General features: G+C 31.2%; 3 protein-coding genes across 3 annotated transcripts; all 3 read left to right on the top strand.

Moving 5' to 3' along the window:
- Positions 1-2,521: 2,521 nt before the first annotated feature.
- Positions 2,522-4,162, top strand: LOC107938700 (RHOMBOID-like protein 13). Its single transcript, XM_016871928.2, has one exon. The coding sequence runs from the start codon at positions 2,986-2,988 to the stop codon at positions 3,793-3,795; it is 810 nt and encodes a 269-aa protein (XP_016727417.1). The 5' UTR covers positions 2,522-2,985; the 3' UTR covers positions 3,796-4,162.
- Positions 4,163-7,135: 2,973 nt separating this feature from the next.
- On the top strand, positions 7,136-8,191 carry LOC121214898 (NAC transcription factor 29). The gene has a single exon (XM_041089396.1). It carries the CDS (start codon positions 7,136-7,138, stop codon positions 8,189-8,191), a length of 1,056 nt encoding a protein of 351 aa, XP_040945330.1.
- Positions 8,192-9,390: 1,199 nt separating this feature from the next.
- Positions 9,391-10,660, top strand: LOC121214897 (splicing factor YJU2-like). Its single transcript, XM_041089395.1, has 3 exons — positions 9,391-9,989; positions 10,239-10,301; positions 10,346-10,660. Exons 1-3 carry the CDS (start codon positions 9,639-9,641, stop codon positions 10,658-10,660), a joined length of 729 nt encoding a protein of 242 aa, XP_040945329.1. The 5' UTR covers positions 9,391-9,638.
- Positions 10,661-16,105: the final 5,445 nt, after the last annotated feature.

The raw sequence follows: 16,105 nt of genomic DNA, 5'->3' as shown, positions 1-16,105 counted from the left end.
GGATCTTGACATTTGCAACCCACCCATTCTAATTATTTCCAAACTATGGCCTCATTTGTACCCAAAATATAAGGATAATATAATTTTCGGCTTCTAAACTTGACAATTAAGTTTACTTTAGTATATGTATTTTTTTTCATTTATTTTAGTACTTAAACTTGGCAACTAAATTTATTTTGGTCCCTAAACTCAAAAAATATAAAAGGTTGATGATGACATGGTATAATCTTAGAGTGTCACATGCAATGTTCTAATAACTGGATCGGTGGTTGAACCAATCAAACCACTAGTTTCCGATTCAATTGGTTTAATTGGTTCAACTGGTAGATCAACAATAATTAAATAATTAGTTCAAAATTCATAAAAAATTTAAAATATAATAAATTATTTCAATTTGTTCAACTAGTGGTTTTAATCCCACTTTTATTTTTTATTGGTTTCAATTAATTTCTGATTCAATCGGTTTAACCTCTTTTTTTGAACCAGTATACCAGTTGGTTCCCAGTTCAATTGGCCTGATTGGTCAATCTAGTCATGTTCTAAGAATACTAGTCACATCATTAAATCTTGACAGAATCCAAGTTTAAGGATCAAAATGGATCTATTTGCCAAGTTTTAAGTACCAAAGTGAAAAAAAAAATATAAGTACCAAAGTGGACTTAGTTGCCAAGTTCTGAAGTTAAAATTTATATTATCCAAAAAAATACAAAAAAACGAATATTAAACGTAACATCTGTGACCAAAAAGATTCATATTGTATATTGTAAATTACTTACTGTTCAGGAGTTTGCTCTCAACCATGGTGATCATGAGAAGAAATGATATCAGCAGAATGAAGTTAAAGAGCATTGATGCTTTGACGTTCAGCCTAGCCATTGATTATCAAATGTGCCCCAAATTGCAGGTACGAACTCTTTCTTGTTTATATGTGTAGATTTTTGGTTTGATTTCATTTTGAGCATGTTGAAACCTATTTATAGGGATTAGCTACATTAGAGGAACAAAATACATATAGGATTGATGATATTTTCTAAGAGAAGTTTGTCTCTATATATGTATAGTATAGGTATACTCAATTTAGCATGGCGGATCTTACAACTTAAGCCATTGCAATTATCGTAAATATGGAAAAGGTTAAATTTGCTATGTATAAATTGTGGATATAGTACTTGTACTTTAATTTGGTTATTTTCGGTCTTTGTACATCTAAAATTTTAGTCCTAATCAAACTATAGCTATTTGTTATTTTAAAAAATTGATACAACATGTGTAATGTCATATCAGCTTATTATTTTCACAAGTTACTCATAAAAAAAACTCAATTAATAGATATAACTGTTATCGTTTGCATTAAAACTGAAATTTCAAAATTCAGAAAATATAAAGACTAAGAATAATTTAGTTGAAGAACATGGACTAAATCTATAACTTTACGCATAATACACGATTACTAAAAGAATTTAACTCTTGTTGTTTATTCAAGACTACAATTTTAAAAATTGAAAAATATAAGGACTAAAAATGATCAATTCAAAAAGTGTAATACTAAAATTGATAAAATTAAAATATAAGTACTAAATTCATAATTTAAGCAAATAGAAGGTTTAATAGCAGAAATTGACATGTGAAAAATAAAAACCTTACTTTTGTCATTCATGCTTCATTACATCCATTTGGTTGAATTATGGTGTAAGGATGCATGTATGTATTGGTAAGTTATTTAGGTTTAGGAAAGAAAATTGAAGTTTTGGTCATTATTGACTCGAGAAATTTAAGTTTTTCAATGTTTGACTTGAGTACTCATTAAATAAATATTTTATTTTTATTTGGTATTGAAAATTTTAGTTTAATTTTAAATTTGAGTCCGAAGTCAAACACTAATAATCAAGTTTAAAGTTAAGAGAATAAAATGTATTTTATATTAAATAAATAAATTTAATTGAGTTATCTTGAATAATTTAATCTTTTATCTTAAATTGAATTCGAGCTGGATGAGTCTTAAATATTAACTCAAATTTGAGTTTTTTTATTGTTTGAGCTTAGTTTGGTTTAATTAAAAAAAAATGAAATGATTATTACAACAGGATGTTATTGGTGAAAGTCTACTAGAAGTATTTTACCTAAAATTGCTATAGATCAGTCTTTTTATATTAAAATTTTATTCAAATTATGATACTGTTGTAATTTGTTGTTAGTTTATTCGTAATTTAGATAAATATCATATTTAATTGATTTACCCATAATTTCATCCTACCCATAAAAAATCATGTATTTTTTTGTTCCACATTGATAACTAAATTATCATTTTCATCCCATTTTACCCAAAAATAAAATTTGTCAATAATATGTCACATGGCACATTCTTATTAAACATCAGTAATTTTTGGATAAACTGGGAAAAAACTTATAGTTAAGTACCAAAATGGAACAAAAAAAGGTTTAGATACCAAAATGAGAAAAAGAACATAGTTAAAGGATCAAATCTTAATATAAACCTTTAATTTTAACACTCTTTCGCGAGAGTCCCAGACACATTTATTAATCAAATTAAAAACATTGAATCATTTCCCTGATCTTCTATTGGTAAAGTACGAAAAGGAAAACCAGAAGCAAAATCTAGAAAGGCAACCAAAAAAAACTGAAATCGATTTACAAAATTACAATCAAAGCTCATAAAGTAAGATCCCAAATCCCCCTTCTTAAATTTCCTTTTAAATTTTCTCAATTTTCTCTTCTTCTTTTTTGCTTCAACCAGTTTATCCATCCACTCTGAAACCCCCCCAATTCTCTTGTTTTTTTTTCTGTAATTAATTTATTAGTATTTGAAAATTTTTGGGTATTTTAGATCTGGGTTTTTCAGTTCATGCAAGATTTGGGTTTTTTTAATGAATTTTTTTGATGGGTTCTTGAATAGAAATTCTGGGTTTTGATCCATTGATTGAATAAAGTACAAAATTAGGAAGCTGAAACAATTTTCTTTTAGAAATGGGGAAGCCGTTGTTTTATGAGGTAATGGAGAAACCAGCAACAAGTTGTATAATAGGTATATGTACAACAATATGGTTTTACATACAAAAGAAGAACATTGGTTATCAACATGTTGGTGTAAGTTATGAAACCGCCATTGAAGGTCACTATTGGAGGTTAATTACTTCAGCTTTTTCACATATCAGTGTTATTCATCTTGTTTTCAATATGAGTGCACTTTGGAGTCTTGGTATTGTTGAACAATTAGATTATTTGGGTCTTGGAATAGCTTATTATCTACAATATACACTTGTTTTAGTCGTATTATCCGGTTTACTCGTATTAGGAATGTACCATATCTTGATTCAACGGTTTAAGATCGAGTATTTCCGGCGAGTTACCGCTGTTGGGTATTCTTGTGTTGTTTTCGGTTGGATGACAATTTTGTCCGTTAAGCAACCTTCGTCGAAATTGGATCTTTTCGGATTCATTTCGCTTCCCATTAGTTTTGCGCCATTTGAGTCGTTGATTTTCACTTCGATTATCATCCCGCAAGCGAGTTTTCTCGGTCATTTATCGGGAATCATAGTGGGGTATGCTATTGCTTGGGGTTTGATTCATGGGATGACTAATTATTGGGCTGTTTCGATGTTGGGATGGATTGTACTTGTTTTTGTATTCAGTTTGAAACGGTCCGGTGCATACGATTTCAACTTCCTCGAAATTGAATCCGTTACGGATCCTTCTCTTCCTTCTGTTCGGTTTATGGGAAACAGTAGAACATTGCAGATGAGCTCGGTTCCCCTCGGAGGCATCGAAATAGTGTAGTTCATTCCGAAGGTGTTGCCATTATATGTACAATGTAGGTCCGGATCATTGTGTCATCCCTTAACAGCACTGCAGTTCAATGGTAATTCCGGAGTTGGAAAAACCGGGATATTCTTGATGATTCGATGTTTCTGATCAATTGCGTTCATCGGGTATGATCGGATAAGTTTTAAGGTCTGGTTTTGAACTTCCAAAAGATTTTTGCATAAATTTCTTTGTTGCTAAGTGTGGACTTCAATTTTACTGATAATTGTTCATCATTATTGTTATTTTACCATGTAGTTTATGATGTTGAAAATTCAATTTCATATGACATTTATGTTTGAATATAACTTGAATAAATAAAAAAAACATGTATTTCTCTGGATTTTATCTCTTTGATTCAGTTTGAATGTGGAGTTCTATTGGCCGTGTTATTCGAACTCGGGTGCGAGTCTTGACTATGGGTGTGATTAGATTCAGGGGCGAATCCAGAAAATTTTTTATGGAGGCCAAAATAGAATAATAAATTTTTTAGAGATTAAAACATAATTTTATAGTATATTAGTATATGATTATACAGGTTTTTAAAGGAATTAAATTTTTTTTAAAAAATTTTGAAGGTTAAAGTGTAATTTTATCGTAAAGTAATTTATAATTTAAATGGAACTATTAAGATCAATTTTTTCATTTAAGGGAGCCAAGATGAAAGATCCTTCAAGGTTAGCTAGCATTGTGATGCATTAATGCTTGTTTACCATTCGTGTTTGACTTTTACATATTATAGCAAATTATATCAATTTAGTTCTCAATTTTGATTTGGCCATAATTTTAAAAAATTTATCCTTAAAATTTACAATTTGATCTTAATTCTAAAAAATATATATATAATTATTTATCTAACTTTTGGGTAAAGTATCAAAATAGTCGTTTTTGTTTACTTCAGGTTATATTTTAGTCACTTATATTTGAAATGTTACGTTCTCATCACTTATGTTAACGTGTTATAACATTTTAGTCATTGAGCCGTTAATTGCCAGTAACGGTGTAACAGTTAGCTGACGTGGCACGTTAAATTTTTATTTCAAACAAAAATTTTAAGTTAAATTATATAATTGGTCCCTATATATATATTTTTTTGTTTTGAGCTAAAATCAAACCTAAAATTTTTGTTTGAAATTATGATTTAACATGCCACGTCAGCTTACTGTTACACTGTTAATGGAAATTAACGCTCAGTGGCTAAAATGTTATAACACGATAACATAAGTGACTAAAACATAACATTTCAAACATAAGAGACTAAAATGTAACCCGAGACAAACAAAAATGACTATTTTAATAATTTATCCTTAAATTTTATATTTATATTAATATTAACTATATAATTATATTAATTTAAAATAAAATAAAAATCCCACACCGCCGTTCCTCTCCGTCTTCCTCTCTGCTCCTTCCATAACTTCGGATTAAGTGATTTTCCACTGAGCTGCCGAGAAGAACAAACATAAGATTCTGAATTAACAAGTGGTCCAAAACCGGCTTAGTTGTCAACAGAAAGGCCGACCTTACGTACTAAAAAGGGAATCGATCTCGATCATTGCCGATTACAGGAAATACAATCAACAACGCTTAACAAAATCGTTAATAATCTTACCTCCGTGTAGAAAGTGCTTGAAGCATAGTGTGTAATTGGTATTTTATAGTATCAGATTAGCTGGAGTGTGTAAATTTCTTTTTGTATAGACGCTACAACCAAGGAACCCGGTGGGGGAGGAGGGGAGGGACGGCGGTGTGACGGGGAGAGGGAGAAGAACGGGAGTGGGGGATTTTTATTTTATTTAATATTAGTATTAATATAAAATTTAAATTTATTATTATCTTTTTTTAAAATATTTATGTCCTTTTATATTTTTTTTGAATTTTCTAGAATAGGATTAAATTGAGTTAATTTGTCAATTTTGAGGGTTATATTATTAAAATTATGACTAAATTGATGTAATATGTAAAAGTAGAGTGCTAAATTTATTATTATACTAATTTTTTTAACTACCACGTTAGCTTATCGTTTAACGGAATTGACCAAACTAATCGAATTACGTAACGTGAGTGCTTAAATTATAAAATTTTATTTTGGATGAATATTTATGTAATTTATCCTTATAAAATCAATTATGATGGTTTATTAACTATATTTGTAGATTTAAAATATCCTACCCTCAATTTATAATAAAATTTTTAACTCTAGTAATGTGATTAACAACTCTAGACTAGGGGTGAGTATTCAGTCGAGTTGAGTCAAAAAATTCACGTTAGTCTAGTTGACAAATCCTATTTCAGCAACCAATCTCAAATTAAAATTTTTTCGAATCGAATAGAGTCAAAAAATTTCCAGTCGAGTTAACAAATTTTGTTATTTATACTCAATGTTGCGTTTACATAGATCGATTATTGAACTAGTAGACAAAGTACAAGATTATTTAACTACATAAACAATATAATGGTTTTGCCTTTTAACTTAATGGATAAACAATTATCAAAACAACGTAGTTTTGCCTTATAACTTAATAGTTTTGATTTTTAACTTTAGAAAAGGTAAACATTTATCAAAACGACGTAGTTTTTTTTTCTTATTCAAATTTCGAATAACTCGAATTGTGTAATTCATATTCGAGTTAAACCGGAAAAATTAAATTTTTTTATTCGAGTTGGTTTGAATAACTCCATTAACTCAAATAACTCGAACTATTTAATTCAAAATTTAAATTTTTATCGAGTTTTTCGAATCAAATCGGAATTTGCTCACCCCTACTCCATACGACATTAAAATAAATAAATGAAACATGGTTATTAAATAATAATAATCTAAATATCATATTATAAAATTAAAAACAAAAAAAAAACTCAGTATATTTTATTTTATTTTATACTCGGGATTTATAATTCGAACGAATGAATATCGAACTAACTTTCTATCTCGATTTATATAATCTAAATACCATATTATAAAATTAGAGATCCACTCAAATATCGAACGAACTTTCTATCTCGATTTATAGTTCGACTCGATTTCATCCAATCATTAAAATAGATAATATATAGAAATCCTAATCGAATGAATTAACTTTATCGCCTATATAATCGAAATTAAGAATATTATCTTTAGCTTTTTCCGATATATATTTAAAGATTTAGGTATAAAAATAATTTTTATATATAAATATTCTAATTTCCAATTTCGAAGAGGTAGTATTCCTAAGTCCATAGGATTCTATGTGATCAAGTCTTATCTATAATTTTTAAAATATTTTTTATATCGATATATATGGATATGTATTTAAGCTTTAGCTGTTGATTCATAATGTTGAACTCTAGTCCAGTTCCCTATGGTTATCAATTTCGTCCCTCAAGACAAGAAATTTTCATCCGTTTTCTTTTCCCAATCGTAAATGGAGAGTGTTTGCCTTCTAGTCCTTTAATCCAGGTTGATATTTATGGTGAAAACAAAGAGCCGTGGAATATTTTCGACAAAAATTCGAAAACCCCGTATTGGGTTTTCACTAAGTTGAAGAAGAAGAGCAGATTGAGAATCGATCGGACCGCCGGTTCGGGATGTTGGCTTGCTCGGAATACGAAAGAAGTTTATGACAACGGTGGTAAGCTTTTAGGGTATCATAAGTATTTCACTTTTAGTTGCAAAAACGATGAATGGATGAATCAGGACAATGGGCATTGGATCATGCATGAATTTTCTTTGAAACGGGAAGAGTCGAACGATTATGTTATTTGCGAGATCAGGAATAAAAATGCCGCTGATTTGGATTCGGATTCGAAATTGAACACGAAGAAGAGAAGAATCTTAAGTTCGGAAAAGAATCATGAAGAGATGAACCTACCTTCAAAGCCAAATGATGAAGAGATGGGGTTGATTTCGATATTCTCTGAGTCAGGTCATAAAGATTTGAGTAGCGATGTTACTTTTGAGACCAGAACTAGGAATGATGGTTTGGATTTGAATTTGAACTTGAAGTTGAACGATGAAGATTTGAGACTTTACGTGAATCATGAAGATCCTAAGATCATAAATAAAGATGTTGCAGGTCGGAATCTAAATTTGAGTAAGTTGGAGTCAGATGATGAAGAGATAGAGTCAATTTCGAGATCTTCAAATCACGAAGATTTGAGCAGCGATGTTACTTTTGAGATCAGGAATAGGAACGATGATTTGGGTTTAAATTTGAATTTGAAGTCGAACGATGAAGATGGAAAAAAGCGTTATTTACGACAAAATGTAAGAATTAGTGACGATTCTCCTTTGTATATTTTCCCAAATTTTATCATTGAATCAAACAAGTTTGAAGAGGAAAATTTGTTCAAATCCATATATGAAAATCTATTCAAATCTGAAAATGGTTAATTTTTTGGGTTTGAAGCAGTTTATCGGTAGTTCATAGTTTGTAATTACCACGTTTAGAGGTTATTTCTAATTTTTATTAGAATGGCTTAAACCGTTATTTCCATTATATTTATTTTAATGGAATTATTTAAAATTCCGTTATTATATTTATTATCAGTAAGTTAATTTATGATTTTTTTTATTCAATCCTAATATTTATAGGACTTTATCTTTTCTAATTCTTCTTCTTCTTCTTATTATTAGGGTAAACTATAGAATTAGTCACTTTTAGTATTCTCAGATTATATTTTAGTCATTTATGTTTAAAATGTTATGTTTTAATCATTTACGTTATCAAAAATGGTCACTCTACCATTAAGCTCCGTTACCTTTCTAATGGTGGTCGTTGATGATAGTCCAAATGAGTTTTAATTACCAACTTAAAAATAGGGGCAAAATCACAGGGGCTGGTAGCGGCCCTGACCCCTACTAAAATGAAAAATTTTTTATTTAAGCTTTTTGAAATTTTAAAATTTAAAATTAGTAAAGGTAAAATTGTACTTTGGCCCCCTTAAAAGTGATAAAAAATTGATTTAATATTGATTAAAAACTTATTTTCATCTCAACAATTGGACATCAAAGTTGGCATTAAAAACTCATTTGGACTGCCACGTAGGACTGTTGTTAGGGAGGTAATAGAGTTTAACGATAAAGTGACCACTTTGTAACAAAACGATAACGTAAGTGACTAAAATATAATATTTCAAACATAAGTGACTAAAATGTAACATGAGACAAATAAAAGTGACTACTTTTATAGTTTACACTTATTGTTGTTGTTGTTCACGACATAGGTAAATCAAAATAGTAATCTTGAATATGAACTCTATATTTGAAACCCTAAATTCAAAACCAAAGTTGATTTTGGGGTCTTTGATTTAAACCTTATATCTAAAATTTTAAATCCAAAGCCAAATCATGAAGAGATGGAATCGATTTCGATATTCACTAATTCAATTCACAATGATTTGAGCAGAGATGTTACTTTTTATAGCAGAAATTAAAATGATGATTTGGATTTGAATTTAAGTTTGAAGTCGAAAGATGAATATATAAGATTTTATCTCAATCATGAAGATTCGAACAATCACTATATCTGCAAGGTCATAAATAAAGATGTTGTAGGTTGGAATCTAAATTCGAGTAATTTGGACTTTGGAGTCCAACAACGAAGAGATGGGAATTGATTTCAGAGTTTGATTACCGCATTTGGTTCTGTTACTAACTTCTTAATGGATTCAATCGTTCTGCTATATTTTGATTTGAGATCCCGATCGAAAATCTTTGTGATCTTCGAAGATGGGAACCCGCAGGACTTCGATCCGTCGAAGCTTCCGAGGGCCCGGCGGCCAAAGAATCTACAGATGAAGGTTCGGAATATGCTTCCGATGAGTATACATTGCAAGACATGCGAGATATTCTAAGGGATCCGAAGTTTTATTTCAAATGCACCAATTGCTTTGCTGAGATGACGACAAAGACTGATCCACAAAATAAAAATTATGTTGTTGAATCGGGTCCAACAAGAAATTTTGAACCTTGGCGTGCTGAAGATGAGGAAGTGGAGAGAGAGAGAAACAGAAGAAAATCTCAAAGAATGGGGGATGCGATGAAATCTTTGGAGAACCGAACGTTGGATTGGAAAAGAGAGATAGACATCCTTGCTGCACTTGATAAGATGAAATCTAGGAAGTCCAGACATGCTACGGTGAGCGTAGATTCAATGCTGGACGCCTTGCAACGCACTGCTGCAGAAAAGGTAAGATACTTCGTGGTAGTCCAAATCTGAACTCTAATGTTAGTAAGATAGTCTTCTTGAATCATGCTTAATGAATGCCAGTTCTCTTAAATCTGAACTCTGATATTATAATCTTTATGAATGCTCGCATACTTGCTGTGAGAGGGAGATGAGTATGCAGACATACAAACATGGATTGGAGTGATAAGTAGGACTCACGTTGCTTAGCATGCTTATCTATTTCTTCTCTTTTCTGACTACTGCTTACAGGAAAAGAAACTAGAAGAAGAAGATGAAGCCCTCATTAAATCGATTTTCCAGGGTAGAATTGGTGTATTGCTTTTATTATCACCACTTGTGATTGCTCTTTGTTCTAGGCGGCCATGTTTCTAACATTGATGTCATCTTTAATGCAGAAACCAAAGGAATTTGTTCCAAGGATTTCAGATGATGTTTTCATCTATGATGAGGATTTGAACTGTTTATCGAATGGCTTAAACAGGAGAAAGGTGTCAGAAGAATCTTCAAGTAACCCTGCTCGATTCAAGTCGTCGGTTGTGAAGAAGAAACCAAAGATACAAATACAGGAGAGCCAACTTATTTTCCTGATTATTTTGGATTATGACATGGAAGCTCAAACCTTCAACTTAGCTAGATACACAGATGCTAGCTCCTTTTCCCAATTACGATAAACTAAGTTACTATTTTTATTTTCAAGGGAATCCGATTGGTGAACTCATCAAGTTTTAGCTCCTAGAAATCAGAAATAGCTTTTCCATTCATATTTGTGCTGGTTAGACCTCTTCATTGTTTAGGTTACTTCTTTAGGCTTGAAGTTCTATTTGAAATTTTAAAGGTTTTGGCCAAATATATTAAGCCTAAAAAATGGACTTGGAAAAAAAATTAGACCCGTTTAAAATATAGATCGGGCTTGAGTTTAAATATTCAATGCTTGAATCCGGTCTGACCTAACCCGTTTTAAGTTTATGTTACTTTATATTTTTTATATCTTGTGTAATTTAGAACACATCAAAAAAATAAACATATACTAAATATATAATACTAGTCTATTTACATTAAAATAATGTTAAGAAGACTATAAAAAAATTTTCAATAAATAAAAAATGTATAAAAATATTAAATATTAAAATAATATAATATAAATATATTTTTTAAAAATTTAAAAAGTAATATGGATGGACCTAAAATAGGCTTGGGTTAATCTTTGGTAAATATAGGAGGATTTTGACAAAATTTTAAGTTTAGATTTTGGATTGGACCAGACTTGGACAAGTATAAAATATAATAATATTATGTTTAGGCCTAATTCAAACTCAACCCGACTTGACCCATGAACACCTCTAGCGTTGATACTCTCCGGTCATGGTTAAGGCCTTCTAGTTTACTACTCCATCATATAAAAGCAAAATTATAAGACTTTACATGAAGAAAAAATTTTAACCCTAGGATTTGAATTTTAGTTGTTTTATCACTGACCTATGTGAAGCATGTCCAGATATCTCGCATCAAAGAGACTTCCTCTATGACCTTTAAGTAACATCACCTTTATACGAGGAGAAACTTAGCTTTTATCGACTAAAATATTAAATTTTTAAATATTTTAACCAACATGATAATCTACATGTACTCCATACTTATTTCTGGAAATTTTTATAATTTTGATTTTTTTAAAATATTTTTTATAATTTTTAAATTACTTGTTAATGTGACATATAAAACAAATAGTATCATATCAGCTTTAAGTACAAAAGAATTGCCACGCGAGTTTGCTATGTTAATATTATTAAAAGTATTATGCTACATTTGGTTGAAGTATTTTTTTTTCACATGTTTTAGGCCGTGGTTAATTATAAACTAGTTCCCAATTGATAGTTTTTAATCACTTACATGATTTGTTTGTAGCAAAGAAAATGAAAAATTTTCGTTTATTTTAAAGATATCTTTTTTTTTTTGCAAGAGTTTTTACTCATTTTTCTAATTTGCGCGTTTAAATTTGTACTAATTATTCTTTATTTTATGTCTAAATATTTTAAAACACATGTTAAACATGTTTTTTACTCGTTTATTATACTAGTAACCAAACAAAGCATTAATGTTTTAGTCAATATTTTCATTAAAAAATAATTTAACTCTTTTTGAAAGGTCAATGACCAAATTTAGCTCAAAAAAGAATAAAACTAAATTGATAAAAGAAATAATTTAAAAGGATTAAATTAAAAACTTAAGAAGCTTAAAGGGGTTGAATATAATTTTATATTACACTTTTATTTGGTGAAATAAAACAAAACTAACAATTAATTACAAGAAACATTATGAAATAACACATTTTTAACTCTATTTATATCTTCCTCTTGTTCAAAAGCCAATTTGGCTAAAGCATTCGCCACGTTGTTCTATTCTCTAGATATATGTCTTACAAGTCAGTGATCTTCCTGATATAAAAGATGTTGGATCCTCCTAATTAGTAGAATTCGAGATGGTCAATGCATTGTCCTAAATCAATTTAACTACCTCTAAATTACCAGTAATTTGAATTATAACCTTGTCATGGCCTTTTCTTTGAACTATTTTGAGGCCATCCAGAATGTCTCATAGTTCAGCGTCAAAGATTGAGCGCTTTCCCAAATGGTGATTATATCCAAGGATCCACTTCCCATTTTCATCCCGCACTATACCCCCAACAGTAGCTAGGTTAGAACTCGACGAAACAACTTCATCAGTATTTAGGAAAACCCAATTCACTGCTTTTGGTTTCTCAACCCTAGTTCCTGGCAGCAAATGGAATCATCTCTAGACATCATAGAGTATTGTTTGGCGCAAGTATCTAAAACTTCGACAATCTCCACGTTAAACCTTAAAAGAAAAAGAGATTGCAGTTCTTCCAAATACACCAAAATAGGAGTCCAAAACGACAGGCCCAATTGACTCCTCCCGCATGCACTTTCGAAAAGTCCTGCATATTAGAAACTAGCTAATCATGTAAATTATCCGAAAAAAAAAGTTCTTTGTTGGTTTACCGCTACGACGTTTAGCCAGACATCCTTAGCCACTGAACAATATCTAAGCACGTGTAAAACGTCTTCCGAACCATGGCCACAAATGGGACATAAAGGGTCAGCTCCAATCCCTCTTCTAATTCTTTCGGTATTTGTAAGGAGTCTTTATTTTAGAGCAGTCCAAATGAAGAAACGAACTTTGAGATCCAGGGTATTTCCATGCCATTTTCCATTTATTTTCTCTTGAATTCCAAGAATCTTCTTTTAACATCCTGTAAGCACTTTTGACCGAAAAGCCACATGTAGTTGTATGGCACCATGAAATCCTATCTGGACCCCCTGAAAGATGCGGTAGAGGGACACTCACAATACATCGTATAATGTCAGACGATATCCATCCACGTAAAAGTTCAAGATTCCATGAGCCTTCCTCTTTAATCATATCCTTAAGAAAGCAATTTGAAACAAAATTATCTGAGACAAGTATATGATTAATCAAGGGTCCTATACTTGGAAATATCCAAGGATCCTTCTAGCATCTAATGTTGTTTCCATCACCCCTATAATCAGATTAAGTTGTCTCATAAGAGAGGCCAAACTTTTGAGATAGCCTTCCAAAGGAACGAACTGCGGCCTCGTGCAATATTTTTCAGCATACTCTCCTTCATCCCATATTTTGAACAGATTACACGAACCCATAAAGCATCAGTAGTTGCCACAATATTATATCCAAGTTTCATCAGAAAAGCAGTATTTTGGTCACGTAGTTGCCTCATTCCAGGCCCTCCGCAATCTCTTAGTTAACATATCGAGTCTTATCCCACTAAGGGCATCTTCTTCTTGCCATCGGAAGAACCCAAATGAATTTCCTAACCATGCTTTCAATCTCTTCAAAGATTTTTGCAAGAACCCTTAATGATTGCGTAAAATAGCTAGGGATAGACAAGAGAACCGATTGAGCCAAAGGTAACCCGACCAACAAAGGATAGCTTTCTAGCATCCCAACTTTTTGCAAACTTTTTTCACAACGAAGTATAAGGTGATATTAGTTATTCTTTGGTGAAAAAGAGGAATTCCCATATAGTAACCAAGATTTTGCACCCGTTGAAAGCTGAACGAGTTACTGATATTTCTGTTGTAGCCTCATCCACTCCGTTTGAAAAGAAAATATTAGTCTTCTGAGCATTGATTCTATGACATGAAAACTCACAAAATTGTGCTAAAATCCTAATAAAGATTCTGTCGTGCTTCAAATCTGATTTGCAAAAGATGACAAGATCCTCAACAAAAAAATAGATGAGAAAGGGTAGGTCCTGATCTGGACAAACGTATAGGACCCCACTCCCCAACTGAAATAGCATTATGTATACCGTGACCAGGCCATTTCATGCATAATAGAAAAAGGGTAAATTACACCCATAGTCACTTTTGTTTACTTCATGTTACGTTTTAGTCATTTATGTTTGAAATGTTACGTTTTAGTCACTTATGTTATCGTGTTGCAACATTTTAGTCATTGAGCCATTAATTGTCGTTAACGGTATAACGGTAAGCTAATGTGGCGCATTAAATCATCATTTCAAACAAAAAAAATTAGGTTAAATTATACAATTGGTCCCTATATTTTTTTCATTTTGAGCAATTTTATTTTTTCTTTTATGTTCTTTTAACTTTCTTTTTTTTTTCATTATTTTCCTTTTCTTCTTCTCCCTCTATTTTCCTACCTTCTCCATTTCTTTCAACATATCAGAAAGTCGAATTGGCAGTGAAGAAAAAAGCATGGTATGGGTTTATGGGTTTTGGTTATACGCAATGATGGTTTTCGACTTATTTTTTCACTGCCAATTCAGCTTCTTCATATGTTAAAAGAAATGGAGAAGGAAAGAAAATAGAGGGAGAAACAAAAGATAATGGAAAATAAAGAAAAAAAATTAAAGAACATAAAAAAAATTAAATTGATCAAAATGAAAAAATATGGGGATCGATTGTATAATTTACCCTAAAATTTTTGTTTGAAATGATGATTTAACGTGCCACGTCAACTTACTGTTCACTGTTAGCGACAATTAATAGTTTAGTGACTAAAATATTACAACATGATAAGATAAGTGACAAAAACGTAACATTTCAAACATAAGTGACTAAAATGTAACCTAAGGTAAACAAAAGTGGCCATGGGTATAGTTTACCCATAGAAAAAAGATAGGGAGAAAGTAGACAACTCTATCGAATCCCTCTGACCGGCCGGAATTTATTAGACGGGACTCCATATTCTACAAAACCTGCAAGGTAGAGTTAGTAATAGCAGATAATATAACATTTCTAAGATAATCCGGGATACTTGCGGCCTATAATGAAACATCGATGAAATCCCATAGATCATACGCTTGTTTTAGGTCGATTTTGATCGCCATCCACTTCCTTTTATTTTTGCTTCGCATAGATTGAGTTGCCTCTTGCGTGACGACAATGTTGTCAGTGATATTCCTTCTGGCAATAAATCCAGTCTGCTCATGAGCTATAATTTTGGGGAAAATAAGCTTGAAGCGATTAGCTATTGTCTTTATAACAAGCTTATAAAGAACCGTGCAAAGGCTTATAGAACAGAGCTGTGTAAAGCTCTCAGGATTTGAAATCTTAGGGAAAAGAACGATCAGGATGTTATTTAAATTCGAATCCATGGTACCATTAGCGAAAATTGTTTTAACCCATTCGCAAACTACTCCCGCTACCGTACTGCATTGTTTCTGGAAAAAAAAGCATTGAAGTCATCACTATTGTCAAAAAAAACATCCCTTATTTTCTCATCAATAATTGATTTACCCAAAAATTCGGTATGAACAAGATCAAGCTGGAGGAAGGCATTAGGGGCAAACTTCCCATGAGATGATCAGGATTTTCTCCATACAAATTTTTGAAAAAGCTAATCGCCTCAGATTGAAGTGTCTCCAGGTCTTAAATCCACTCACCATTAGAATTACGAATCGCAAAAACTCAGTTGTTTTTATCTTTTTTGAAGAGCATGACTATTTTGTATTACAATCTCCCAAACTTAACCAGTCACACATCGCATTTTGTATTACTTGCGATTAGTGTAAAAATAACATTGGTGGTAAAATT

This window comes from Gossypium hirsutum, chromosome D02, assembly GCF_007990345.1.
Source record: "Gossypium hirsutum isolate 1008001.06 chromosome D02, Gossypium_hirsutum_v2.1, whole genome shotgun sequence".
Taxonomy (NCBI): domain Eukaryota; kingdom Viridiplantae; phylum Streptophyta; class Magnoliopsida; order Malvales; family Malvaceae; genus Gossypium; species Gossypium hirsutum.
This window is presented reverse-complemented; position numbering and strand designations above follow the sequence as displayed.